General features: G+C 32.4%; 5 protein-coding genes and 1 non-coding gene across 11 annotated transcripts; 4 read left to right on the top strand and 2 right to left on the bottom strand.

Annotated features, from left to right (window-relative positions):
• On the top strand, positions 2,700–8,108 carry LOC109348413 (serine/threonine-protein kinase AFC1). 2 transcript variants are annotated; one of them, XM_019588844.1, is made up of 13 exons: positions 2,700–2,848; positions 2,932–3,060; positions 3,998–4,169; positions 4,435–4,461; positions 4,651–4,804; positions 4,888–4,936; positions 5,052–5,166; positions 5,398–5,489; positions 5,785–5,941; positions 6,024–6,088; positions 7,230–7,327; positions 7,417–7,522; positions 7,698–7,967. In XM_019588844.1, exons 2-13 carry the CDS (start codon positions 2,935–2,937, stop codon positions 7,854–7,856), a joined length of 1,320 nt encoding a protein of 439 aa, XP_019444389.1. In that variant the 5' UTR covers positions 2,700–2,848; positions 2,932–2,934; the 3' UTR covers positions 7,857–7,967. The 2 variants fall into 2 exon arrangements, with proteins under 2 accessions (XP_019444389.1, XP_019444388.1); XM_019588843.1 differs by having other exon boundaries at positions 2,700–3,060; positions 7,698–8,108.
• LOC109347237 lies at positions 9,133–10,862 on the top strand. The gene is made up of 3 exons (XM_019586944.1): positions 9,133–9,358; positions 9,674–9,779; positions 10,473–10,862. Exons 1-3 carry the CDS (start codon positions 9,323–9,325, stop codon positions 10,604–10,606), a joined length of 276 nt encoding a protein of 91 aa, XP_019442489.1. The 5' UTR covers positions 9,133–9,322; the 3' UTR covers positions 10,607–10,862.
• LOC109348412 (protein SLOW GREEN 1, chloroplastic-like) lies at positions 12,741–14,584 on the top strand. 3 transcript variants are annotated; one of them, XM_019588842.1, is made up of 2 exons: positions 12,741–13,853; positions 14,174–14,260. In XM_019588842.1, the coding sequence occupies exon 1, from the start codon at positions 12,791–12,793 to the stop codon at positions 13,817–13,819; it is 1,029 nt and encodes a 342-aa protein (XP_019444387.1). In that variant the 5' UTR covers positions 12,741–12,790; the 3' UTR covers positions 13,820–13,853; positions 14,174–14,260. The 3 variants fall into 3 exon arrangements, with proteins under 3 accessions (XP_019444387.1, XP_019444386.1, XP_019444385.1); XM_019588841.1 differs by having other exon boundaries at positions 14,167–14,259; XM_019588840.1 differs by lacking the exon at positions 14,174–14,260 and adding an exon at positions 14,275–14,584 and having other exon boundaries at positions 12,742–13,853.
• LOC109347121 lies at positions 15,847–17,012 on the bottom strand. Its single transcript, XM_019586846.1, has one exon. It carries the CDS (start codon positions 17,010–17,012, stop codon positions 16,071–16,073), a length of 942 nt encoding a protein of 313 aa, XP_019442391.1. The 3' UTR covers positions 15,847–16,070.
• On the top strand, positions 17,086–24,244 carry LOC109348411 (ankyrin repeat-containing protein At5g02620-like). Of its 3 annotated transcripts, none has more exons than XM_019588837.1 (4): positions 17,086–17,101; positions 21,629–22,058; positions 22,325–22,734; positions 23,283–24,244. In XM_019588837.1, exons 2-4 carry the CDS (start codon positions 21,767–21,769, stop codon positions 24,141–24,143), a joined length of 1,563 nt encoding a protein of 520 aa, XP_019444382.1. In that variant the 5' UTR covers positions 17,086–17,101; positions 21,629–21,766; the 3' UTR covers positions 24,144–24,244. The 3 variants fall into 3 exon arrangements, with proteins under 3 accessions (XP_019444382.1, XP_019444381.1, XP_019444384.1); XM_019588836.1 differs by lacking the exon at positions 17,086–17,101 and adding an exon at positions 20,965–21,192 and having other exon boundaries at positions 21,614–22,058; XM_019588839.1 differs by lacking the exon at positions 17,086–17,101 and adding an exon at positions 20,966–21,192 and having other exon boundaries at positions 21,786–22,058.
• Positions 18,692–18,765, bottom strand: TRNAR-UCG. Its single transcript has one exon. It is a non-coding gene; the product is annotated as a tRNA-Arg (tRNA).

Here is a 26,176-nt window from a genome sequence, read left to right as displayed (position 1 = left end):
CTAGTACAAACTGTGACAGAAACTCAACAATTGCTTCAGACACTTCCACAATGGCAAAATCCTCATTCTTTATCTTCATCTTGCTTTTCACCAAGTGATACACAAGACTATGATTTTTCTACCAAAGCATATGATAAGGAATGTGGTAATAATCCAAATAGTGTTATTCTAACTTCTTTAAGTTTGGCATTTCCTCAGAATTCTTATGGTCCTTCTCACATGCCTTCTCAGAAGATTGAACCAATGTTATATGAGGATATGGATCTATGTAGGGTGCACAATCACAATCATGTATTAACTCGAAAAAAGAGAAAATTTTTTTGAGCCTGCGTGTTGTTAATGTTCCATCTCAAAACTAATTGGTATCATAGTCAGAGTTTAATTTCTTTTCGGTTGTCATATGCCAAAATATGTCATTTAGTTATGGGTCAAAGGTAACCGTTCGTTTGGTTCGACATGCTTATGTGGAGGGACATGTTGAAAAGTAAGTCTCACATCGCCTACCTAATTGTCTCGGGAATGATTTAAATATCTATTAAGCTACTTCTCTCATTCCTAATTGGTTTTGAGATGAAATATTAAGACATGCATCAAAACCATGCCTTTTTTTATAGTTACAAAATATGTGAGGAATAATCAACTATATGTATAACTTAGCATCTCTAGGGTACAATTGCAATATCTTTGTTAAACATTGCTTCATCAATGATGTGATATACAAGAGAGACTATTGAATGAGATAATCAACACTTTGTCCTTATTTTCTCCTCTCTTTTTTCTATCCAAGGTCTATTTTTCCATTAAAGGTTCGAAGCATACAAAATCTATATTGAGTGGTTATTAAGTCCTCTTCTTGGAGTCTTAATATGTTAAAATGGTATAGCTATTAAAGAAATCTTTTTGATTAATCAAGAAGTATGAAAGAATGATGAATGAGAAAATGGAAAACTTGAAGAAAGAAAGAAAAAGAGAAAGAATAGAAAATTTATTTCTTTTTCTTTTTTGATCGGCAATTGTTAGTATTTTGTTATGGGTGAGACTCTACCGTCAACCTCATACACCCTACTATCAAACCACCTTATAACTCTTATATTAGAAACTTTATTTCTGATTGGTTGAATTAGAAAATGATACAATGATTTATATATTGAAAACTAGTAAAACTAACAACTAACTATCACATCAACAATGTTTTAACATAATATCTATACAATGTTAATGTAAAGATTTATAATACAATATTTATCATTCATTTATATTACTTATACATAGTATAAATATTTTTTCTCCTCCAATTTATTATTTTTTCATTAAGCATATCCAAACTTCTAAGTATAAGTTTGTCATATTTGAAGATTATAGTGATGATTACATTGCTCCCTAAAAAATATGCATCACATTCAAAGTCTATTTAGATTAGTGGCAAAACAAATAATTCAATGATTAATTATGTGAATAATCCTTAATATTTAATTAAAAAGATTTAAAAATTAGAATATGGAACCAAAGAAAACATAACATAACATTTTGTTTTCACGCATTGTATCCACGCATTAAATGCTATAGTAGGTAAATTAGTAATAAAGTGATTATGTTGGACCGGCATTATCACTTTTTAGCCTATATATCATGTTAAGGAACAAAATAAATCACAATGGAAGGTACTATTTAAACAAATCAAAACATTTATACATTTACTTTTCTAATAAATCTATCATTTATGTATACCTTATTTAAGTTAAAAAACATTTATTTTATCAACAAAACATTAGTCTAATAATGTAATATTTTATTAGATCCCTAAAAAAATTAAAAAATCAAGACTCAATTCATGGAAAAACAATTATTAAAAAATACAGTCAAACATTCCTAAATGGATTACTTTCTTACCTAAAAAAATGAAAAAATACTCATAAAAAACTCTTATTTTAATTATTTATTTATAAAATATACCATGTATGAGATATATGTCCATCCATTCAATATATCATCAAACATTACCTTCTATTCTTATTAACTTAATATTATCATTCACACTCTTAACTTTTTATCCTAGAAGTTAAAACCTACTTGGACAATTTTAACATCTAATTTTCCAATATAAACATTCTAGCATAATTTAGATTTAAATCATATTTAAACAACAATCTCAATTCATAACATGTTTCTCCCTCTATATACATATAAATAGCATATTGGTACATTTATCCCATTGTTGTTTTAAAAAACACACATACTTAACCTTTTCCTTAGATAGCAAAATCAAGGAGTTTAAAACATACAACTTTGTTTGGGGACAAAGCCCTAACAAAAATGAGCAAGTTTGTTGTTACCAGCTGAGTTTGACATTTTCAACAACAAAGAAAAATTAAATGTCTCAAAAAGTTTATATCTTCATATCTCAAATCAATCATATTTTATAAAAAAAGTTATTTTATATTTTTATGATTTTCTTATCTAATAATTAAAGTGTTACTTTTTAATTGGATCTGACATATTAAAAATAAGATAGTTTATCAAAAGGGTCAACATATTCTTCTTATTTCACTCATTTGTGTAATTTTATGTGTCAGAAAATATGATTGGTCAAAAAAATATTTAATAATTACAATTTTAATTTAAATAAATTTTTTTAATCAATTAGAAATGATGGTACATGGAATAGCACAAAATGTGAGATAACAGAACCGTTTCCGAAGACAGAGCCTAACAAATTAACAATCGAACTGTAGGGCCCACTTCCTAACCATGAATTTAGTAACGCTCCTTCATTCTGTTAACCACTTCCTTCTCTAGATCTCAACATTAGGGTTTTAAATTTGGGGAAAATTCCCAATTCACTACTAATCCGAGTTTTATCACCGATGCTTGAGTAATTTGAATTCAAATCGAAGAATTCACACGTACCTTGACGAAGTTTATATGCAGATATAAATGGAGATGCAGAGAATTATGGAGTTTCCAGATAGGATTATGGACAAGAGACCAAGGAAGAAGCCTCGTTTAACATGGGATATGCATCCACCACCACAACCACAACCTCCAATTCCTCCTCCTAAGGTTTTTGTTTAATTTCATTCACATGTTTATAAGTGGAGTTTTTTAATCGGTTAAGTTTTTTAACAGGATGGGAAATTGTACCGTTGTTGAGATTTGAACTCGGGTGCTCACACTTTATGTCTCGCAGCTCTACGAATTGAGTTGACTCGGGGAGTATAAATGAATATTCCCTGCATTATTGGCTTTATGTGTTGTTAATTTCATGCTTGCTTTATTTTTTTTCTTTTATTTTCCATTGAATTTTTATGTAGCTGAATTAGGTGAAGATAGATAGTTGTAGCTGAATTAGGTGAAGATGGATAGTTGTAGCTGAATTTGCTAAGCATGTTAGAACAGGAGGGAACATAATATTTTATGTATATGAAAAACCGATGAGAAGCAGAGAACCCTTTTCCGTACGAAGTTATCGTCTAATGGTTTGAGTTGAAATAAATGAGCAGAACAGAAGAATTTTTGTATCTGTCCTGTGAATTTTTTCCTCACTGGACAATTTTAGCTGAATTATAATGTGTGTAGAAATGATCAACCGGTCATGCTTATTGCCAATTTGTTTAGGATAATTAAAAGAATGATTTTACCAAAAAATTGGCAGGAACATTTTCGTGAGAATTTATTCAGGTTCTCTTACAAGATGAATTTCAATTTTTGTAGCAGATATACATTTTTAGTGAAACCTAGCTAAAAAACATGTAAATGTCAGAAGTGACTTTGTTAATCAACAAAGCGCTTTCCTTGAGAAAGAGGTTTTAAAAAGGAACTCTTAATTTGGTTGATTGGGTTTTTCAAAATAAATTGTTTCTATTTTATTTTTTGAAGTTCAGCCACAATGAAACAGATGAGTTCATACGAAATTTGAGGCTGCAGCGCTTGATTGTACTTTATGCTGATGGAAACATTTTGCTTAACTTTTGGCTGATGGATCTGAGAATGCTTGCAGGTTCTTCCCACAACATATCACAACCAGGAGGTTGTGAATGGAGTGGCTCCAAATCATGCCTATCCTTCCTTGTTTTTTCGGGGATTGACTCGCAATGGATCACCCCCTTGGAGGCCTGATGATAAAGATGGTCACTATGTTTTTGCTGTCGGTGACAGTTTAACACCTCGATGTATGTTATTTGTCCTCATTCACTATATAAAGTCTATTGGGTGCACGCGATGTTAGTTAACTCATAGCACAAAATTTCCACAACCCCTCTTTTAGTCTTTTTTAATCATCTAAAATATGAGGATGAATGATTATTTCCAACAATTAAATACATGACCATGTTCATTCATTTATGTGGACGTGTGGTGTTTTTGTATTTAACTATTAGTTATCAGCGCTTATGTCACACATGACCTTCTCTAAATTGTTTCCCCTTATGTCTGCAGATAGAATTATCGGTAAAATGGGTGAAGGTGGGTAGTGCTTCAGTTTTCAAGAATGTTATTTCAAGTTCAATCCCCCTCCCTTTCTATATCTTTTATATTAAAATACTTTTTAAGCTTATTAAGATTTAACATCACATTTTGCATGTTTATCTATGTTCTTGGTATATTGGCATTTGTCCTAATGTCGATGTCCAAAATTTATCAAAATTTATGCAGGAACGTTTGGCCAAGTCTTGGAATGTTTTGACAATGAAAAGAAAGAAGCTGTTGCAATTAAAGTTGTTCGGTCCATAAACAAGTATCGTGAGGCTGCAATGATTGAAATTGATGTCTTGATGAGGCTAGCCAGACACGACATCAATGGTGCACGGTAAGAGTTATTTTTGGTTGTCTTTCATTATTGATTGCAGATGTTAAAAGCGACTCTGGTATAAATGGTTTCATTCTTTGCAGTTGTGTGCAAATTCGGAATTGGTTTGACTATCGTAATCATATTTGTATTGTAAGTATTTGTTGATATTTGTAATTTGATTAAGATGATAGGAATGTCTATTCCGTCATACTTAAATATTCTGGGAGTTAAAAAACTTGCGGATGGATTTAAATGGTTTCAACAGGTGTTTGAGAAGCTTGGACCAAGCTTATACGATTTTCTCCGCAAAAACAGCTACCGTTCCTTTCCCATTGATCTTGTTCGGGAGTTTGGCAGACAACTTTTGGAGTCTGTAGCATGTGTGTGGACATATCCTGTACCCACTACCAAATTATATTTTTTTTATGCATATTTATGCTCCTTATCTGTTGGGAGTTTAAGACATGTGCATATGTAATAACTCATTTGAATATGGATAATATAACCTTTTGGTATTTGAAACAACCTAAACTATTATTGAGTCGACTTCAAATAAATTTTATTATAATTGATTATGTGTTTAGTTCACTTATTATGTTACTCATCTGCAGTTATGCATGACTTGTGCTTGATTCACACTGATTTGAAGCCAGAGAATATTCTTCTAGTCTCATCAGAGTTTATTAAAGTGCCTGATTACAAGGTATCATCTTCCTAACTATTCTCCTAGAATCCTTATTCAACTTGTAATTCACTTGTCTGTTAATGAAATTAACGTGTTGGTACTAGCAGTGGGTGTTAATACACTTTTGGACCATGCAGTTGCATTTTTTCTTTTGTAAAAAATAGATAGTGAGAATTAATTCATATTCTAAATTTTAATAAGACAGATTCTGCAACCATGTAAGTTTTCATGCACTTATTCCTCACAATTCTCAAAGATCAAAACTTTACATTTGTTCCTTTTTGTTGGAAATTCTTCATTTGTGGCAATTCAGTTTCTATCACGGGCCATGAAAGATGGCTCTTATTTCAAGAACCTACCCAAGTCTAGTGCCATTAAGCTCATTGATTTTGGGAGTACAACGTTTCAACATCAGGATCACAGTTATGTGGTATCAACAAGACACTATCGTGCACCAGAAGTTATCTTAGGTAATTTGCCATTCCTTGTGATATGTTTGCTCATTACATCTGTAACCATGCATTATATTTGCCACCTGTTGTTTTTCTGTAGGTATTGGGTGGAACTACCCTTGTGATCTTTGGAGTGTAGGCTGCATACTGGTTGAGCTTTGCTCTGTAAGTAATCATCAGTCTAAACCTTCTTTACTTTCCTTTACTCGTTATGCATGATCGTTAGAATCACAGTTCCTTAGTAATAGCATGCTATAGCAAGTTCTATAGGATTAGGCGGTGACCCATGAATTCTTGCGCTACGCTGTGTTTCTAGCTTGGCAATTTTGATAAGGCGCATGGACAATGCTACTATTTGTGCAATAGACATATTGCAAGAGCATTTGCTATGTCTGCCAACTGGAGAATGATGAAAATTGGCTATTTTTTTATTTGAAGTCTTTCCTAAATCACTTCGTCAATCCCCATCCTCCCTCAACGTCGTCCATTGGAAGTGTCAGGGATCACTGAAGGTCTTTGTTGCCAACAGTGTTTGGTTTTGCTGGTGGAGTCTCTTCTTCCTCTGTTCATGTTAAAGACTTCACTCACTCGCTACCTTCCCAGCTTTTCTGTTGCTCTCCTCTACCCTCTTATCTGTCTGATTTCTGAGTCCCTATGTTCTGAGCTAGAATTATTGGGTTCTCAGCCTTCTTTGCAGCTGCAAAACGTGAACAAGAAATAGAGGACATGTCTCTTGTTGAGTTTTGAGTTTCTAATATTTTGTTTTTATCTAGAGTGCATGCAAAGAAACTTAATTAAGGTTGTTTTATTTCTATACTTTGAGAATGAATGACATATCATACAGATTCGACAAAGTTTTACGTTGGCTATCGACTGCCTAACATAATCTTCATCTTTTATCCGGGCTTGGGACCGGCTATGTATAACGTCAAACATACATAGGCAGGTCTGACTGTTGCTATACATAGGCATACATAGGCAGGTCGGGAGGTCTCACTGTTTCCATCACCAGAATTGCCATATCATACCACACAATTTGGGACTGGATTGGGCTGGAGTTGTTAGGTGGAACTTTTATTCTATTGTTTTCATGTTAAGAGTCACATTTCTTGTTCTTGTACACATTTTAGCTTAGTCAGTTTTGTTTTTCTTTGTGGTTGGCAAAATTATCTTCTTTTCCCCTCCTTGTTATTACTTCGACCAGCAAAACTTTATGATTTCCTGAGTGACTTGACAAATTTTACTTCAGATCCCCTCCCCTCCCGCTTTTTTCTTCCTAATGTTCCTTTTCTGTGTATATGATCAGGGTGAGGCACTTTTCCAGACACATGAGAACTTGGAACATCTTGCCATGATGGAAAGAGTTTTAGGGCCACTACCTCCCCATATGATTGTCAGGGCCGAGTAAGAACTTTTTGAGTCCTCTTTGATTGGGGAAATATTTATTGTATTTCATTTTCCTGTGGATTCTCATGTAATGCCTGATGTTGCAGCCGACGAGCTGATAAGTATTTTAGAAGGGGCACACGGTTAGGTTGGCCCGATAGTTCAACTTCAAGAGAAAGCATGAGGGCAGTTTGGAAATTGCATCGTTTGCCGGTAATGCCTACTATGCAGTTTGGCTATATCCAACTTTATAATTCAATAAATAATTTTAAGAAAAAAATTGATGTGCTCATATTCTGTAATCCATTTTTCTTCCATAGCATGACAATGGCTGGAATGGCATCAATACAATCCCTTACCTTTATTTTCTTGTAATAATCCCTTGCAGAACCTTATAATGCAGCACGTCGATCATTCTGCTGGTGATTTGATTGACCTCTTGCAAAGGCTCCTAAGGTATGACCCTGCAGAACGGATAAAAGCAAAGGAAGCATTAAGACACCCCTTCTTCTCAAGAGATCCTAAAAGGCATGGTTACCCTTTATAAGTACCACATACATTATAATGGCTTGGTGGAGAATGAATGTTGTAGCAACACAAATGCTTGAAGTCCTTTGATTGTTTGGTCCACTATATAGTGAAATGTATTTTGTTTTGTTTTTTTTTCCTTCCTTTTTCTTCTCATATTATTGGTGTTTGTGCAAGTAAATAAACCTCAGTTTTAACCACCTATCTGGTTGAAGTGGATTCATATCTTGTCCTCTTAGTATGATGATTGTTGGGGTGAGATTGTTTTATACTTTTGTGGTTTCAAATTAAGTTCAAAAGAATCATATTTGTAAAAGTATTATGATCATAATTGATATTTCTAGTTACTAGGTTTTTCAGAAAACTTGTATCGATAGCATTTCAAGTTCTTAGGATTCATATTTGAATTTCTCATGACTTATTAAGTTGTTTCATAATAATGTTTTCATTGCTATAAAAACGAAAGCATTGTTATTATCATTTTCCTTGGAATAAATGGTTTATGGCCTTAAAAAATGAACCACGCATAAGAATCTTTCATTTCTATGTTCATAGTTATTTTGTAAAAAAAGAAAAACTCACATGAACATCACTTTTTATAACATTTCAGTTGGCTCTAGTAAACAAGGTGACAATAATACATGATTTAGTAGTGCTAGATTTCTTGGATGACCAAAATGTCAAGAGTTCTATTTATGTGAATGACATTTGTTGGAAGAGGTAATTATGCACCCCGAAATGGGTTTGACTGTTTGTTACAAAATGAAACTGAGAGTCACAATAGTGAAAATTAAAATTTATGAATTGATTATACAAAAATTGAGAGTAAATATATACTTTGGACCCTCAATATTTTCACGTGTATCAGTTTGGTCCCACAAACTCACAAAATTGGCAAAACTCAAAATTATTTAAAAATATTAAATATGAGTTAAATTAATTATTTTTAGTATGTTTTACAATATCTAATACCGAATAATTTGATCCATTCAAAAATTTTAGAGACTATATTTGATTTTTCAAATTGAAGAATAAAACCAAAATAGTCATTTACTCACAAATCAAATATTGACTAATGTAACTTGTGTCACGTGAAGTATGGCCCATAGGCACGTGATAAGCAAACACTTCCTGTAATCTCCTTTCGACCAATCCTTGGTTTTGTCTCACGTAGGACAATGGGTCCCACCATACCTATCTCTCATCCTTCTAATACTATAATAATGTTCAAATGCCCTTTTCATTATGTCATCTTTTATGTGATCTCTTAAGTTTATTCATTCCTTTAACTTTCACTCTTCCCATATCTTGAAGCACCTTATTAATCCAACCATTTCATTATCTTTCTAGTCACTTTTTCTTGTCTTTTCATTCCAAATCAATGTTAATTACGTATCATTGTGAAGCCATACTTTATATATAATACAAGGATACTAACACTATCTTCTAACTCTCTCACTCACATACAAGAATCGATTAAAGGCCATGGTAGATTCTTCCTCTTCCTCTTATATCCACCTGGTAAGTAAGTTTTAAGTGTTATTGTTAATCATCTAAGGATAGAGATTATATGTTCTTATTCCTATCCCGATTTTCTGTCTCGGTTCAATGAGAAAATATCACTTAATTAAATAGAAAAATTCTAAAAGTACAAATTAACATTTTTTTATATTAATTGGATGAAACTGATTGACTAGGAATATGAGAACTGAGATACATGATCATTGTTCATGATGGCAATATATATATATATTGTAACTTACAATAGTTTTTCATTCATTACTTTCTTATGCATCATTTTATTTGCTAATTAATTATATGGATACATATATATAGGTGCACCGGCTAATAGAGGAGTGTATCTTATTAAACATGAACAAAGAAGAATGCATGGAAGCTCTTTCAAAACATGCAAATATCAACCCGGTTATTACCTCCATTGGTATGATAAGAAACATGTTTTCACTGTCTTATGTATATGATAAATTAAAATTTACAAACTTTGCTTTAATTAATCGTATTAAACTGATGATTTTATTAGCCATGCTATAAATTAATCACCTTCTTAAGGTTACTACAAAACTGGGTCGTTTCTTTTGTGGCTAAAGATTAAAACATATGGTAAAAACAATACATAATTAGCGTTATGATCACAATACTATAAGATGTTTTTTCCACATCACACTATATTTTTATCCAGCTTTCTAGGGTTTGTTCATCCTTGATTTGATCTAATACAAATTCAATGATTAATGCACTCTCATTTTCTCAATTTAAGTTAAAGAGAAGCTCATTCATACTTTAGATCAGAGAAGCTTTTCCCATATAATATACCTATATATGATATCATCAATTAATAAAGGTGCAACACCATCCTATTATTATTCCAATTCAAGCATGTGGAGTTCTAATGAGATTTAGTGCTAGTATAATCATACCATCAAACAAACAACCTTAATGATTATGGGTTATTTTTGCATATATACGTCTCCGCATAAATATTTCTCATACATAACTTCGCTTACGATGTTGTCTTGTTTATTTTGACTTTTCATTTTTCTTGGAGCATAAGATAATTAATTGGTTATGTGAATGGAAACACGTGCATGCATGTGGTGCGAACTATGTGGAATAGTATGGAAGGAGTTAGAGAAAGAAAACAATGAGTTCTTCCGAGCATACACGAGGAGCAGGGAAGAAACAGTATCAAGAACAAGACAAAGGATTCATAACATGGTTTCATCAGATTCTTCTAAACAACGAGTTTAAGTTTAAGATACAAACAACGTTAATCATCAAATAATATAAACAAAGGTGGTGGCCATAGCATATGTCAAAGTGAGACAGGTACAAAACAATATTGAACCAAGGAACTACATTGTCCTATCTATTGAGACGTAATTGATGAGTTCATATGATTTGTTGCAATGTGTAGAAGTTGAAGTCAGCACTCTATAGTGAATGAGAGTGAAATACTAAACAATTTTAAGAAAATATATATTAGGCTACAAACTTATAATCATTCTATGTTGGGACTTCTTTTTTATAAGCAAACAAAAATATTGGAAAACAAGATATATTCAATACAATATCAATATTTGCTTCATTTTATTTATTATTTATATTAATAAAAATTGTTATATCACTATTGAAATATCACATATCCAAATTTTAAAAATACTTTCTTGTAGATGTAGGATTAGATTTATCTAATTATCCCAAGATAAAAGAATTATCTCCAATACTGTACATTCAGTTTATTGATTTTGTTGTTGTATTTAAGAATGAATTTTTTTTAGTATCATCACATTATTACATCCGAAAGACAATATCATACATTTTTTCCCTTTATTTTTATGCATTTTCCTGTCAAATACTAGAGAGGGACATACCAAACTAAAAGGGGTGAGTATGGGCAGAATAAGATTTGTCATTTACCTGACCTTAAATGTTGACATAGTCATTTTTTTAATATGGACTCGGTCCTAGACCCGAAGATAATCCAACTCCAAATATCGATTGAGACAATGTTTGAATCTGAGCTCGACCCTATATACTATTAAATATAATGCATATCTCTTTTAGATAAAGTCTTCTCAATATTTCACGTATTATTATAAATATGTAATTTGATATATGACTCAACTAAATATTTTACTTATTATTATGAATATATTATTAATCATGTCAATGTCTTTTAAAAATTAGATAATTAATGATACTTTCAAAATAGATGTCATTACTCTTTACAAAAGTAAATAAAGACACATGCAAACATAATAAATGGATAACCATGAGACGGGTCGCTCCGGGTCATATTTATCCTATACCTGATCATAAATATTGTATATGTCTAATTTTTAAATTCAAACTTGATCCTATACTCAATGAAGCACAATCCTATTTGGTCCCGATCATGACCAGATCAAATTGAATCAGCGGATAGAGTTGGGTCATCCTCACCCCTACGAACTAAGCTATTAAGGGTAGTATTAAAATCATTTTTTAATGTGGGTTGAGGTAGACCTTCAAAAAGGTATAAACCCATGAATTTGACACAATCCCACTCAATCATATTGGGCCTATTGCTTGATAGTGCTAGCCCAATCTACCCTATTGTGTATATATATCATTAGTTAGAATTCCATTCCAATCAATCAAATTACCCATACCAATTAAATAAATGTTGAAATATATAACCCATGCATTCCACATGTTACTACTTACTAATTATTACATGTGGAGATCTTCCATATGTTTTCATTTAATGACTGTCAAAAATTTAATTAATATTTTATTAATTATTATATTTTATACAAATAAATTATTGAAGAATGTTCTTCATATACTTAGGAAATCCAGATGTTAATTACTTAACTAGAATTAAATCTCACATTCATCATCTTTGTGATATGCATAACAAACTACCACATTTGTACTATTGAAATTTTAATTTCTTTTTAACAAGCACCGACCAATAGGAAAAGGAAAATAAATTATTTCCATCCCCACTCATGCCAACGAGGATCTTTTATCTCAAAAAATGTTCGCATGTTCCAAACCAATCATATACTACCAAATAGTATAAAAATATTATTGTATATTTTTTTATTTTCATTTTCATATAAGTGTCAACTTTCAATTGACTCGGGACACGATGAGACATGGAAAATGGGACAACTGATCCTCATTTCACTCATGCAGCAATAACATTGCTATTTTATACAAATTAATTTAAAATATTGCAATTATAAAAATAGAATAGATCAATTAATCTAGTAGTGTAAGGTCTTAGCAAAATTTTGTATTGAGAGTGGCAGTCACGAACCGCCGAAAGGATAAGTTCCTTATAAAAAAAATAAGAGAAGGATAAATAGCATTTTGGAATCTGAAGTTGAGGGTTTTAGCTCTTTGTTCATTTTCATTCTCATTTCTCACATAACCTTACCCATTATGGATCTATCTCTTTCTAAGTTGCGTCACTCTCCTACTCATCTCTCACTCAATCTCCACCGTTCATCTCTTCCATCTCAATTATCCTCTTCTACCTTCATTTCCTTCAAATCTCTTCCACCACCACCAACGTCGTCGTTTAAGATCTCACCCATCAAAGCCTCACTAAACGACCCTGCGTTTCACAAACCCAACAAAAACACACTCTTCCAAACCCTAATTTCCCCAATCGTTGAAACCACCTGCGTCGTCATCGCCGCCACCGCGTTCTTCTTCGTCCGCCACATGCCCGTCGTCGCCGCCCCTCTCCCCCCGCTATCCACCGTCGCGTCTGAACAAAACATAGACGCCGCCGAAGAGAGCGAGAGAGTTCTCGAGTCGCGCTTGAGCGAAAACCCTAACGACATTGAAGCGCTTCGCAATCTCGTGCAGCTGAAAATCCGAGCACGCAAGGCAAACGAAGCGATTGAAGTCATTGAGCGCTTAATCGAGCTCGAGCCAGAAGAATTCGAATGGCCTTTGCTCAAAGCTAATATGCATGTTTATAATGATGATTATGAACTTGCACGCAACATGTTTGAGGAAATTCTCAACAGAGATCCGCTTCGCATTGAAGCGTATCATGGTCTTGTAATGGCGATTTCAGAGTCGAATCAGCCGTTGGATGGTCTGTTGGATAGGGTTGAGGAAGCAGCGGAGAATTGCAAGAAGGAAAAGAAATTTTCTGAGGTGAGAGATTTTAAGCTGTTGATCGCGCAAATTAAGGTCTTGGAGGGAGATTTTCCGGAGGCGCTGAATAATTATCAGGATTTGGTGAAGGAGGAACCGAGAGATTTTAGGCCTTACCTGTGTCAGGGTATCATATATACCTTGCTGAAGAAGAAAGATGAAGCTGAGAAACAGTTCCAAAAGTTCCAAAAACTTGTTCCGAAGAATCATCCAATTAGGGAGTATTTTGATGACAGCATGTTTTCAACCAAGTTTTTCTCTCGGAATTTTGAAACGGAAGGAGCAGGTGCTAGGAGCTGAGAAAGATTACTATTGTGGAAGCTTCTGTAGGGAGGTGTTAATGTGTTTTTGTCCCTTTTGTTTTTAAGTTCATTGCTTTTTAGTTAGAAATGCTTTTGGTTAGTAATTCAGGTGTTGCTGTAGTTGCTTAGTTTGATAGCATTTGTTGATGAACATGATGGTGGTACAAACTACAAAATTACTTTTGTGTTGTTTTGTGGTGGATATATAGTGAGATCAATGAAGAAATGCTGTTTTTGATGCTGAAAAATCAAACTGATAAATTACCCTATTTCTTTACGGCATTGTTATTTTTGCATTCTAATCTCAATTGTATTTCCTTCCATGGTTTTAACTTTTATGTTGTGGTTGTGGCCACATTGTGATTGTCAGCATTAGGGTCATCTTAATGCAGATTCTGTCAGTAGCAGTGTCATACTTTCGTGGCTGAAAATTTGTTTTTGAATCTATTGCAGCCCAATGCAGCTGCGACCCTATCCAGGCTGATTGTGTTAGCGGTAGATGATGCAGCTTGCCGTTTAGAACGTTGTTTCCCTCGAGATCATGATTCTTCTTCACATCTTCTTAGAAGTAGAAGAACTTAGCTACATTTTTTCAGCAGTGATTACAGCAGGATAAGACTCTCTGTAGTGAACACTTTCCTGACTAAGAATGTTGGATTTGAAAATGTCAATTCCATTACAAGTTGCACTTTATTTCCTAAGTACGTTTGTGGGCAGTATTATTGGTGAATAACTTTCAAAACAGAAGCTATACTGATTCACACATGTTTGCATAGAAATCTTAATCCATGTTAAAATATTGAAATAAATTTTGTTTTCAAAGAATGGATAAGATTTTAGCCCTTAAATAACTTATCTTTTTATTTTTTGGTAGTAAATGAGTTGAAACAAAACATGTTAAGCCTACGGTATCATGTTCCAACAGCATTAGAATGTATGTATCTGACTTCATTCAGTACCAAATTTATTACAATAAAAGATGTAGAAGAAACAATTCATTTATTTATGAGATAATCCACACATGAGTTCCTCTATCTTAAGATAATCCACACAGTTGTTCTTGACTTTTTAGGGTCACAATGTTATCAAATTTCTAAGTGTTGACAAAGAACTCTTTAACCCACACTTCAATATCATGAATACTTGCATAGTCAACCAAAGCATCAATAGGATCAAGTTCCATCTATGGATCAAACCAAAAGGAGAGATTTCCTTCACCAACGACCAAGTTTATTTAAGAGCTGTAACTTATCTATATCAATATATGTTATAATATTGAAATAATTTTTGTTTAAAAAAATATGATAATCAATATATGAATTCTTAATAGATTCTTGATAAATAAGATATATAAAATTGTATGATTATTAATCTTTCTCATATATATGATTATTTCTTTCGACAAATATCGCTCTCAGGAAATAAAAAAAGATTTTTTTTCAAAAAATAAAATCCCTTCTATTTGACTGTGCATTGAGTACTGAGTTATGTATGAAAATTAAAGCCGGGGCAGAGCAAACCATACAAACTCTAGGTTCATGCTTATATTAAAGAACTAAACTATCCGATATAATTTAATCGTTTAAAAATAATAAGTCCAAACCAAATTGAAATTATCTTATTCAAATTATATTGTACATAATTTCTATCCAAATTCAAGCTAAATTATCTTATTCCTAACATTATTGAATTCAAATCGATAGTTGAGCATATCTAGTAACAACTGTGATAAAATTTCTATCCATATTTTTTTCTCCTTTTGGTTTACATATAATTATATTACAAATTACAAAATTACATTATTATATCACTTTTTTCCTGATAAATACATGATTTTAACAAATATATACTATAGAATGTAAATATTGATGCAAAATAACAGATTAATGAATAATAACCAATAAAACTTTGAAATTAAAATACATAAAATAAGAATATCCAATGGAAAAGAAAATCAAATGTCAACACAAATTCAAAAATCATAACAATGCAGTAATCAAAACGCAAGTGTTCTATGACTCACCTCCAAACATAAAACACAAACCCAACTAACTAGACAAAATGGAAAAAAAAGAGTACAAAGTGACCTTACATTCATTTTCCCAACACCATTTTTTACCTATTTTAAAATCTCATCACTGTTTTTCAGAGAACAGTTTGATGAGAAGGATTATAATGTTATAGGTATAAAATTGGTATGGGAAATATAATGTGAGGATATTATTGAAATGAATGATACACTAAACTTACTAAGGATCAAATGGTCCATTAGGGCATAGTTGTTTGCATAGAACCAAATAAGTGACATAAATCAATCGATCTTTGGCACCAGTTCTGTGATTCTTGGTGTGTTTGCAGAAATACTTCAAATAATTAATGTTGCAGCACCCAATCATTTGGCCCAAAAGCAAGAAAAGCCAATTTATTGTTTTCTTCTTAACATTATTCAAGACAGGTTCCAAGCTATTTTCTTTTCTGCAACGGTTGCATGTTGGGAGCACACACTTGTCCCAAGATTTGGGTGCACGATCATGCATGTTATCCCTTTCTTCTATAATAAATGTAGCAACTTCTTTGAACTTCTCCTTCAGATCAAATTGAATCTCATATTTTTCATTACAACTTTTACACTTAACAACTCCAGAGATTGATACAATGTTATTTGATAACAAGTATTCAAGGCTTTGAACCGTGGCACGTTTTGAAGTAGCCCATGGATATGGTAGGGCTATGGTATCAGTCTTGATTTTCCTCCTTGCCCTAACCAGTTTCTTACGTGGACGAAGCCCAGAAGGACCTTTTTCTTGATCTTGATCTTTAGGGTTAGGCTTTTGTGATGAAAGATTGCATGTAGAAGGTAATAACTCTTTCTCATGCATGTCATTGTTTTGCTGAAGTGGTGGCACCAAAGAGTGGTTTTCTTGAAGTGATGGTGTATATGGTTGTGGTTGAGGTAACTTCAAAAAATCATATTCTACAAGCAATGATGAAGGGTTTGGTGTGTCTAGCGGTATATATCGAAAATCGAAAGGGTTGGGTTTATATCGCTTTGGTTGTGGTTGTGGTTGTGGTTGTGGTTGTTCTTCTAGTTGTATATTTGGTTGTGGATGTGAAGAAGTGGTGAAGAGTGAAAGGTGAAGCTCTTCATTGTTGTTTTCTTCTGAAGGTGGGAAGTTAATATCAATAGCCATGGTTGAGTTGAGATTAAAGAAAAGAAAAGAAAAGAAAGAGAGAAACAAATAAGAGAAGAAGATGAGAGATAGTGAATGAAGTTGTATGTGTGGCCTTATGAGAAGAGGAAGACACACTTATATATAACAGAAAACAGGTATGATAAGCAAATAGTATTTTTTGATAATTTATCATTCGGTTTATTGATAATTATCCATTTATCAGAAAAGAAAGAAAGAAAAGATATGTATACACTTATTTTCCACCATGTGATTCAATACTAAAAAGGAGGGAAAGGAAAAATATGCATAAGTCTTACGCAAAAAAAATTTATACCTACTTTATAAAGAAAATGAAGAAAAAAGAGGAATGGATAATTTATCTTTTTTTTTCAAATTTGCCTTTAAAAAATGAAATAATTTATTTTTGAGTAAATTACACTGATAACCTTGAATTTTAGCGAAATTACACAAACTACCTCTCATATTTTTCTACAACCTACGTAAACTCTCTAATTTTTATACTTTCATTATACTGACGACCACTGAGAGAAATAAGTGTGATTTTTTGAACAAAAAATATTATAAATGCAATTAAGTTAAACAAAACATATAAAAATTAGGAGAGGTTTATGTAGTTGTAAAAAAATGAGGAGTAACTTGTGTAATTTCACTAAAACTCTGGGGCGTCAATGTAATTGACTATTTTTTTTATGTGGTTATCTATAACTTAAAAAAATATATAATTTCTTTTTTTTTAGTATTGAATTAAATTGTGTTAAATGTTAATTTTTACGGCTTTTCTTTCCTCTCCTTTTTCATAGAAGCAAACATAATGTTAAATAATTTAAACCAGAAGGAGTTGCTTAGTGACTATGCCCTATCGATTGAGAATTATATATTTTTGATAGATATATAAATGTTAATATATTTGTATTTTGTGATGAGTGAAAATTGAACCATAAACTTCTGTATCACTCCACTTTCTAACAAATCTGCCTTCCTATTAACCACTTTATCACTCTCAATTAATTGGGGATTATATTAATTTAGTGTATGGGCTAGATTCATTATGAATTATAATACATTTTGACAAACACGTGTTTGAGTGCCTAAATTTCTGATATATATATATCTTTATGAAAATTTATTTTTATACAAGAACAAATGAAAACGTCCCTAAGTAATGCTCAAAATGAAAGACTCAAAATGAGAGGTTTGTCAAAAGAAAAGAGGTTCACTTATGGTTCTAGGACATAAAAAACACCATGGATAAACCGGTTAAGATATTCTTTAGTATCGGAGAGTCCTGACATATAATACTTTTTTTAATGGTTTAGATCTTTAACTATTTATGAATTAATTTTTTCTAACTTATAAATATTCTCTTCCCTCAATTCTAATACTAAGAGTTCACTATTCGAGAGAAGTCCAATTCAACCAAACAAAAGTTCATTGCATATTATGTTTTCTAAAAACTATATATACATTATCACATGTTTGAATATACAATTTAAAAAGAAAAGTCACTTTCGACTATGTATGAAGCATTTTTCACTTCTCACAGTAGTTAGTCGCAAGGAAAAGCAATTGACAAAAATGAACTATTCCATGGAAATATATTTCAATTTCATATAAAAAGACCACATCTTTGAATATATTTCAATTTCATATAAAAAAATTACAAAAAAAATAGAAAGCGACCACAGTGGGAGTCGAACCCACGACCTTTTGATCCGAAGTCAAACGCGCTAATCCACTGCGCTATGCGGTCTTTTGATATTAACACTTGGAATCATGCTAATTATTAATACTTCATCTCAATGACATTATTAATTGATTTGCGACATTTTTCTGCACCAATCACACAAGCTATTATTTCAAACTTTTAGACAAATTAGTTAAACTTTGTTTCTTAAAATGGTTGATTCCATCATATGAAGCAACACTTATCATGTTTATTTGTTTTTTTTCCTTATAACCAATAATATCTTTTATTTTGTGGGTAAGAAATTAATACCAAAGTGGTTATCTCTTACAATGAATGAAAATTACTTGTCTCACTTTTGGTATTTCATTTACGTACCAAGCCAATTAAAAACTGACACCTAATTGAAAAGAAAAATAATAAAAATATAAAATATATTTTTATATCACATGGATGAATGTGATTGGTTCTGGTATATGGAGACATGAACTTTTTGGGACAAGTGATCATGCTTCGCCTGTAAGTCATAATAATTGAAATTTTTACCTTTTAACCTATCTACGAATGAAGTATAATTTTACATAACTAGAATAACGATGTTTATAAGTAGAAACATGATATTTTTAAATTATTTTCTTAGACGTAGTCAAAGGGGCATCTTCTAAGGTATTAAGAATATCTCCAATAGTAAACAACTTTTTCATTTTTATTTAGGTCTATTATATTATTTTATAATTTATTATAACTCCTATGAAATAAGAACATCATCTACTCTCTTTTTCCACAATGGTAAACAACATTTTTATTCTTGTTTGGATCTCATTATTTATTTTCTTTCCCACAATATTTACGCTTCTTCTCACTTCCTTCCTTTATTAAGAACAATAATTTAAAAACAAAAATCAAGAAATAAAAACAAGCTAAAGAGAATAAAGAAAAATTACTATGTTGCTCTAAGTTTTTGGAAATTAGTTGGGTCTGGCATATAGGAAATTGGCAGTGCCGTGTTGGTCTAAAAAATCCAGCACCCATGTGCGTATTTGTATTTTTTTGTGAGCGTATTATTAATAAATCCATATTAAAAGATAAAAAGACAAAGTGGCGGCGAAACTCTACCCTCAAACATTTGGCTCGGTCAATGCTTTCTCCTTTCAATATTTTATTTCCCATTTAACAAAAAAAAACCAACAATTATATACATACTTGATAAGGTTCTTTTTTAAATAGAATAATGTTATGTAGGAACCAATTTGGGAGAATTTTTTTTTGCCTCTTTGGCTTTATGAGAATTTAGGGTTATAAATATGTTATTGTATATCAAATTAGAGTGTGTTATAACGGGCGTTGGTTCAAGTAGTACATGCTTGATTCCCTTAAGTAAAGTTTCGGGTTTGAGTCTTGTGGATGAAAAATGTCCGCTGGGAGAGTTAGCCCCACATACCTGTGAATGTTTCTAGCACTCGGACACTCCATTGTGATGAGGATACCCGTGGGAAACCAAAAAAAATTTAGAGTGGGTTACATAGTTTTATTTAGAGCATAACTTAATTAAGTTTCTCAATTCCAAAATTAGTATGTTTTTCATTACATATATCCTTCACATGTGAAAACAATGTTGTTTATGCCAATCATTCACTTAGTTAACTCTAAGTTAAAATTCATTTTCATGTCCAAGATATACAAGGGAAAACAAACATGTCACCATAAAATTTTGATTATTTTTTGTTCTAAAGAAATATATCTCCTAATAAGATAACAATGTATTACAAAGTTCTCTATGTCGAGTAAAGAGAAGGTAGGATATTTCTTGTTATATTCATATCATGAGTTTTGTTTTTGTTGTCCTTGCCTCTTATATTTCTTCCCTTTTGATAGAGAGAAATCTTCTTCAAACAAAACCACCCTTCTCCTTCCAACAAATTTTAATAAAAAAGATTGGTTATTTGAATACAAATGACATATAGAAGAAAATATGATATATATAATAGTAACACTTACATAATAAAATGTAGAAGGAAGTAGGATATTCCTGTTGAGTGGAAAATGTGATTGAGTTATTAGAACCACTCATTAGTATTATCATGACCCCATGCACATTTGGTGTATCATAATCACTATCATTTCATATGTCATAAGTTATGAATGATTAAAAAAATATTTAAAAATTAAATTTTAGTTTAAATGTATTTTTTCAACCAATGACAAAGTCATAACATATAGAGTGGCACTAAGATGTGCACCAGTTGGGACCACACTATGTGCAAAGTTGCATCACAAACCTAACTCTAGTACCTTTCTTTGTCTTGTCCCTATTTGCAACACTTCTCTATTCATTCTTCTTCTATCTCTTTTTCAACCATGCACTCATACTTCTTCAACTTGTTATATTCTAGATTTGGAGTTATCTTATTACTATTATCATGACTTTCAAGATCTTAGTAAGAAGAGAGGATCACCCTTGTTTCTGAAACCACAACCCATGTTGAATTTTTGGTTAGTTCATGTTTTTCTTTTATTTTCCATTAACTCTTACTTAACTATTCATAGGGCACTTGGTAGATCTACTATAGGCAAGTTATTTAGATTTTTAGCAACTTACAAAAATAGCTTCTGATCTTTTTAGAGTATCTTTTTAGCTTATTTCAAGAAAGAAGTTGTTGAATAAGTGCTTATTGCTTAATATACTGGTTTAGCCAAAATGGTCTTGTTTTAAAGTTTGCAATACTAAATATATTTTATATCTTAATTTTTAAAGATAAACCATCAAGAAGTCCAATAATGTTGTAGATTAGCTGAATCAGTATTTTGCTTAAAGTAAAAAAAGTTGCTTTGTCTCAATTTTTGGTTTTTTAGTACTTACCCTTTGTGTGTGTGTGTGTGTGTGTTTTTACCTATGACAATTTGGTGCTAAAAGGAAAAAGAAGTGGAGTGAAGTTGGAACTCAGAAGTGATCAGAAAGTGTAGAAATCTGTTGAAACCTGACTGCAGAATCAAGTTCACAATTTTGATATTGCCTTGCTGATATTGCTGTTTGATCACAAAGTAGTAAAGTTACCTTTTTGAGAAGATGAAGAAACAACTGACAGGTATACGGAATGATTCTCCCTTACACTCGGCAATTCGATCTGGAAACTTAGAATTGGTGTTGGAAATGATCTCTGGAAAGGGAGATGAAGAATTAAGGAAGTTGTTTTCAAAGCAAAATAACTCTGGTGAAACTGCTTTATATATTGCTGCTGAAAATGGTCATCTTGATATATTGAAAGAATTGATCAGATACCATGATGTTGTGTTGGCTAGCATCAAAGCTAGAAATGGATTCGACGCATTTCACATTGCTGCTAAAAACGGGGAGTTGGGTAAGTTTCTCAAATGATCTATTATACATAGGATCCTTACTACATATTGTATCTTGGTCCATACAACATTACTCTACCATATGATTTGGTCATCATGATTCAAGTTCTCGCTTTCGAATTTTAAGGAATCTTCGTGTCGGCTAGCTTTCTAGGTGTTCTGTTGAATCTTATTGTGAATTGTATTAATTCACATCAAAATTACAATTTTATAATCAACTTAGCCTTTGGAATTTGTCTGAGTTTTTTTCCTCCTATTTTGTTTGCAGAGATATTGAAGATCCTCATGGAGGCTATTCCTGAAGTTTCAATGACCGTTGATCAGTCAAACACTACTGCATTGCACACCGCTGCAGCACAGGGACATATTGAAGTGGTAAACTTTCTCTTGGAAAAAGGTAGCAGCCTTGTAACTATAGCAAAAAGCAACGGAAAAACTGTCTTGCATTCTGCTTCAAGAAATGGCCATGTCGATGTCATCAAAGCCCTTCTGATTAGCGAACCTGAAATTGCAACAAGAATTGACAAGAAGGGACAGACAGCACTCCATATGGCAGTTAAAGGACAAAATCTTGAGATGGTGGATGAGCTTGTGAAGTTGAATCCGTCTTCGGCTAATATTGTGGATGCCAAGGGGAATACTGCACTGCATGTAGCATCCAGGAAGGGTCGTCTACAGGTAAAATATCCGTATTCGAACAATCTCTTTAGAGAGCGCTGAACTATTAGCCTTTTCTTATTCACATTGGACTCTGGAGTTCTTCAGCTTCCAAGACAGTCAACAACGTAAACCAATGTCTTTATTATCTCAAAAATACTTTATTTGATTATTTCCATGATACTTCAGAAGGGGTGGGCTTTTATTAACATTGATTAACAAGTAGCATATTTTTATAAGAATCTTAGAGAATGTTAAGTGAAGAAAGTTTGAAAGAATTTCTGTATGTGCTGTATCTTGGTTTACATAACCTAACTCAATTTATTTATTCAGCACTTGTGGCTAGGATAGTGCACTTTTATGTTATAAAAGAGTTGTGAATGTGTGCACAATTATTGTCATGTAGTAAAATGGGGGTGTGAATGTAGTACTTACATTGATAGAAATTGTTGTACTTACCTTTGTTTCCTTTTCTATATAAGGTGTAAGTGCATTGTAAATTTAATATCCGATAACAGTTTATTAGGGCCTATAATCATAGTAAGCAGCATTTTTTGGCAATCTTGCAGATTGTTCAGAAGCTACTAGATTGCAGAGGAATAGACACAGATGTTATTAATAAATCTGGAGAGACAGCTCTAGATACCGCAGAGAAAAATGGTCGCTCGGACATTGCCAGGTTTCTGCTAGCTAATGGAGCTCAAAGCGCAAAGTCCATCAAGTCACCTAATTCAAACACAGCCCTTGAACTCAAACGGACGGTAAGCGACATAAAAAGTGGTGTTCATAACCAACTGGAACACACAATGAAAACACAGAGACGTATGCAGGGCATAGCGAAACGACTCAACAAAATGCAGGCTGAGGGGCTTAACAATGCAATCAACTCCAACACTATTGTTGCTGTCCTCATTGCAACAGTTGCTTTTGCTGCCATATTTAATGTCCCAGGTCAATATCCAAATGACCAAACGAATCTCGCCCCAGGAATGTCTCCAGGTGAAGCAAATATTGCTCCAAATATTGGGTTCAAGATATTCATAATCTTCGACTCTAGTGCCCTCTTCATATCACTAGCTGTAGTGCTTGTGCAAACATCAGTGGTTGTTGTTGAGAGGAAAGCGAAGAAGCAGATGACGGCGGTTATAAACAAGTTAATGTGGTTGGCCTGTGTGCTAATTTCTGTGGCATTTCTTGCAATGTCATACATAGTTGTAGGGGATCAGAAATGGTTGGCTATAGCAGCAACAGTTATAGGAACAGTGATTATGGCAGCTACTCTAGGAACACTCTTTTATTGGGTTATTGCTCACCGACTTGAGGCCTCGAGGTTGCGGAGTCTTAGGACAACAATGAGCAGTAGACAGTCATTAACCATGTCAATGATGTCAGGTTCGGAAACTGAGCATCAGACAGTGTATGCAATATAAATCTGTTTAACAACAAGGCCATGCAAAGTTGGTAGACAGGTTCTTTGTCAAAAAGGGTTTGGTTTGTGTAGTTTGCATGGAAAATTCTTTATTTGAAGAGGATGTTTGTATCTACTTCAGTGATCTCTAAAGCTTCTAGGGGACAATCTTTGACTATGAATTAGGAGACAATCTTGGTAAACACAAATAAATCTACTTCTACCTTCTCTTTGCCTCAACCTCCTAGTCTAATTACCATAACATACTATAGATGTTTTCTTCTTAGTAAAAGATTACATTATACGGGAGTTTTGCATAACGGTAAGGTTTCTGCTTAGTTATCATGAAGTCGCAAGTTCAAATTGTAGAAAAGTCTCTCTGTTTGCGAGTAAGGCTGCATAACCCTCCCGTACTGCACTAAGTAAGAGTCTAGTGCATTGGTCCGTCCTAGCTAACAAAAGACAGGCAAAGAGTGTAATCATAGTATACTGAGAATAAAACTTTGTCGAATCTCTATGACAAGGCTTGGTTGTTGTATTAGCTAATACTTGTAGCATTGTAAGATGAACTAATGAAGTATTGGATGATGCTCATATTCACAGCATTAGCTTCATTTGGACACAATTATGTAATATATCAGAGAATTTTATTTACTTACATTATTTTGGCCTGTAATATATCAGAGAATTTTACTTACATGCATTATCATGGTTTATAATATATTGTTGTTTTGCATCATTATTTAGCTTCATGTTGTTTCTTACTTGCAGCAACCGGTTTCATGAATTTCTGTCACAAGAGAATATAATTTTCTTTAATATAAGAGATTGTTGAGCCACTTCTAAATTCTAAAACTTCAAGCAAATCATGTCTAAAGATTAAGGATCTTCATAAAATTATTTGGCAACATAGTGTTATGTTGGGCTAGTAATAAAAATGTTTAGACCTTCCACCCTTTTGTGCCATAAGAAAAAGATTAATAATTTGGGATATCATTTGAATAACACATTTGACATTTTAATCTTTCACTTATATTCTATCTTCTTAAGAGCATTTGCAATGAGATTTGCACAAAGAGTTATGATGTGAACATTCATTACAACTAGATATCAATGTTTTTTTTATTTTGAAACTTAACTTTAAACTCTTCTAACTTTATGTCCCATTGCTAAAACTCTACCACAACCAAATATGTAAGACTTGAAAGTCATAAAATATATTGGTCAGATGATTCTAAAGTCTTTCATTTTCCTTCTTTCCTCTCCAAAACTCAAACTCGTAAACATACCCTTGAAAACAGTCATACATACACATTCATTAGAGCTTAACTAAGAAAACATATTGATCAGAGGCCCCACTCTAAGTAAAATGCAAGTTTCAGCAAAACCAATATATGGAGTTTGGTAACACCATAATTATATCCATCTTCTATATTCACGCTCATTCTCTTTTGGCTGGCACTTCAATGATGTGGTTTTACACTTGTAATCATCACCCTTTTAGATTTGCCATGCTTCAAAGTTGAAATGCAAGAGGATGATCATTACTTTGCAAAACGTCATTGATTAATTTGTTTACAGTTAACATAATATATTGCTATACTTACTAAAGAAAATCTCATTTTATTAAGAGTAAATACTCATTTTAGTCCCTCATATTTTTCGATCTTAGTAGTTTAGTCGTTAGACCTAGAATGGTCCACAAAAAGTTCGAATGTGGGTCAAATTAGTTTTTTTAGCATGTTTTACAACACTTGGTAGAGACTAATTTGACTACAAAAAGGACTAATTTAACCTACATTTGAAATTTTTGGGTACTATTTTAGGTCTTTCTTTTTTTAATGACTAAAATGGTAAGGTCGAAGGATTAAAGTGTTTAACTATTTATATTTAATGGTGCAATTTATCTATTGCAACTTGCAAGTGAAAATATTGGTTTGAAATAGGATCATCCTAACTCACACCAAATCAATTTTCACATAGCAATCTCAATACCAAAACATTGATTCTATTTTTTGCTATCATACTCATTAGTTCTATTATTAACTTTAACTA

This window comes from Lupinus angustifolius, chromosome LG05 (assembly GCF_001865875.1).
Source record: "Lupinus angustifolius cultivar Tanjil chromosome LG05, LupAngTanjil_v1.0, whole genome shotgun sequence".
NCBI classification, from domain to species: Eukaryota; Viridiplantae; Streptophyta; class Magnoliopsida; order Fabales; family Fabaceae; genus Lupinus; species Lupinus angustifolius.
This window is presented reverse-complemented; position numbering and strand designations above follow the sequence as displayed.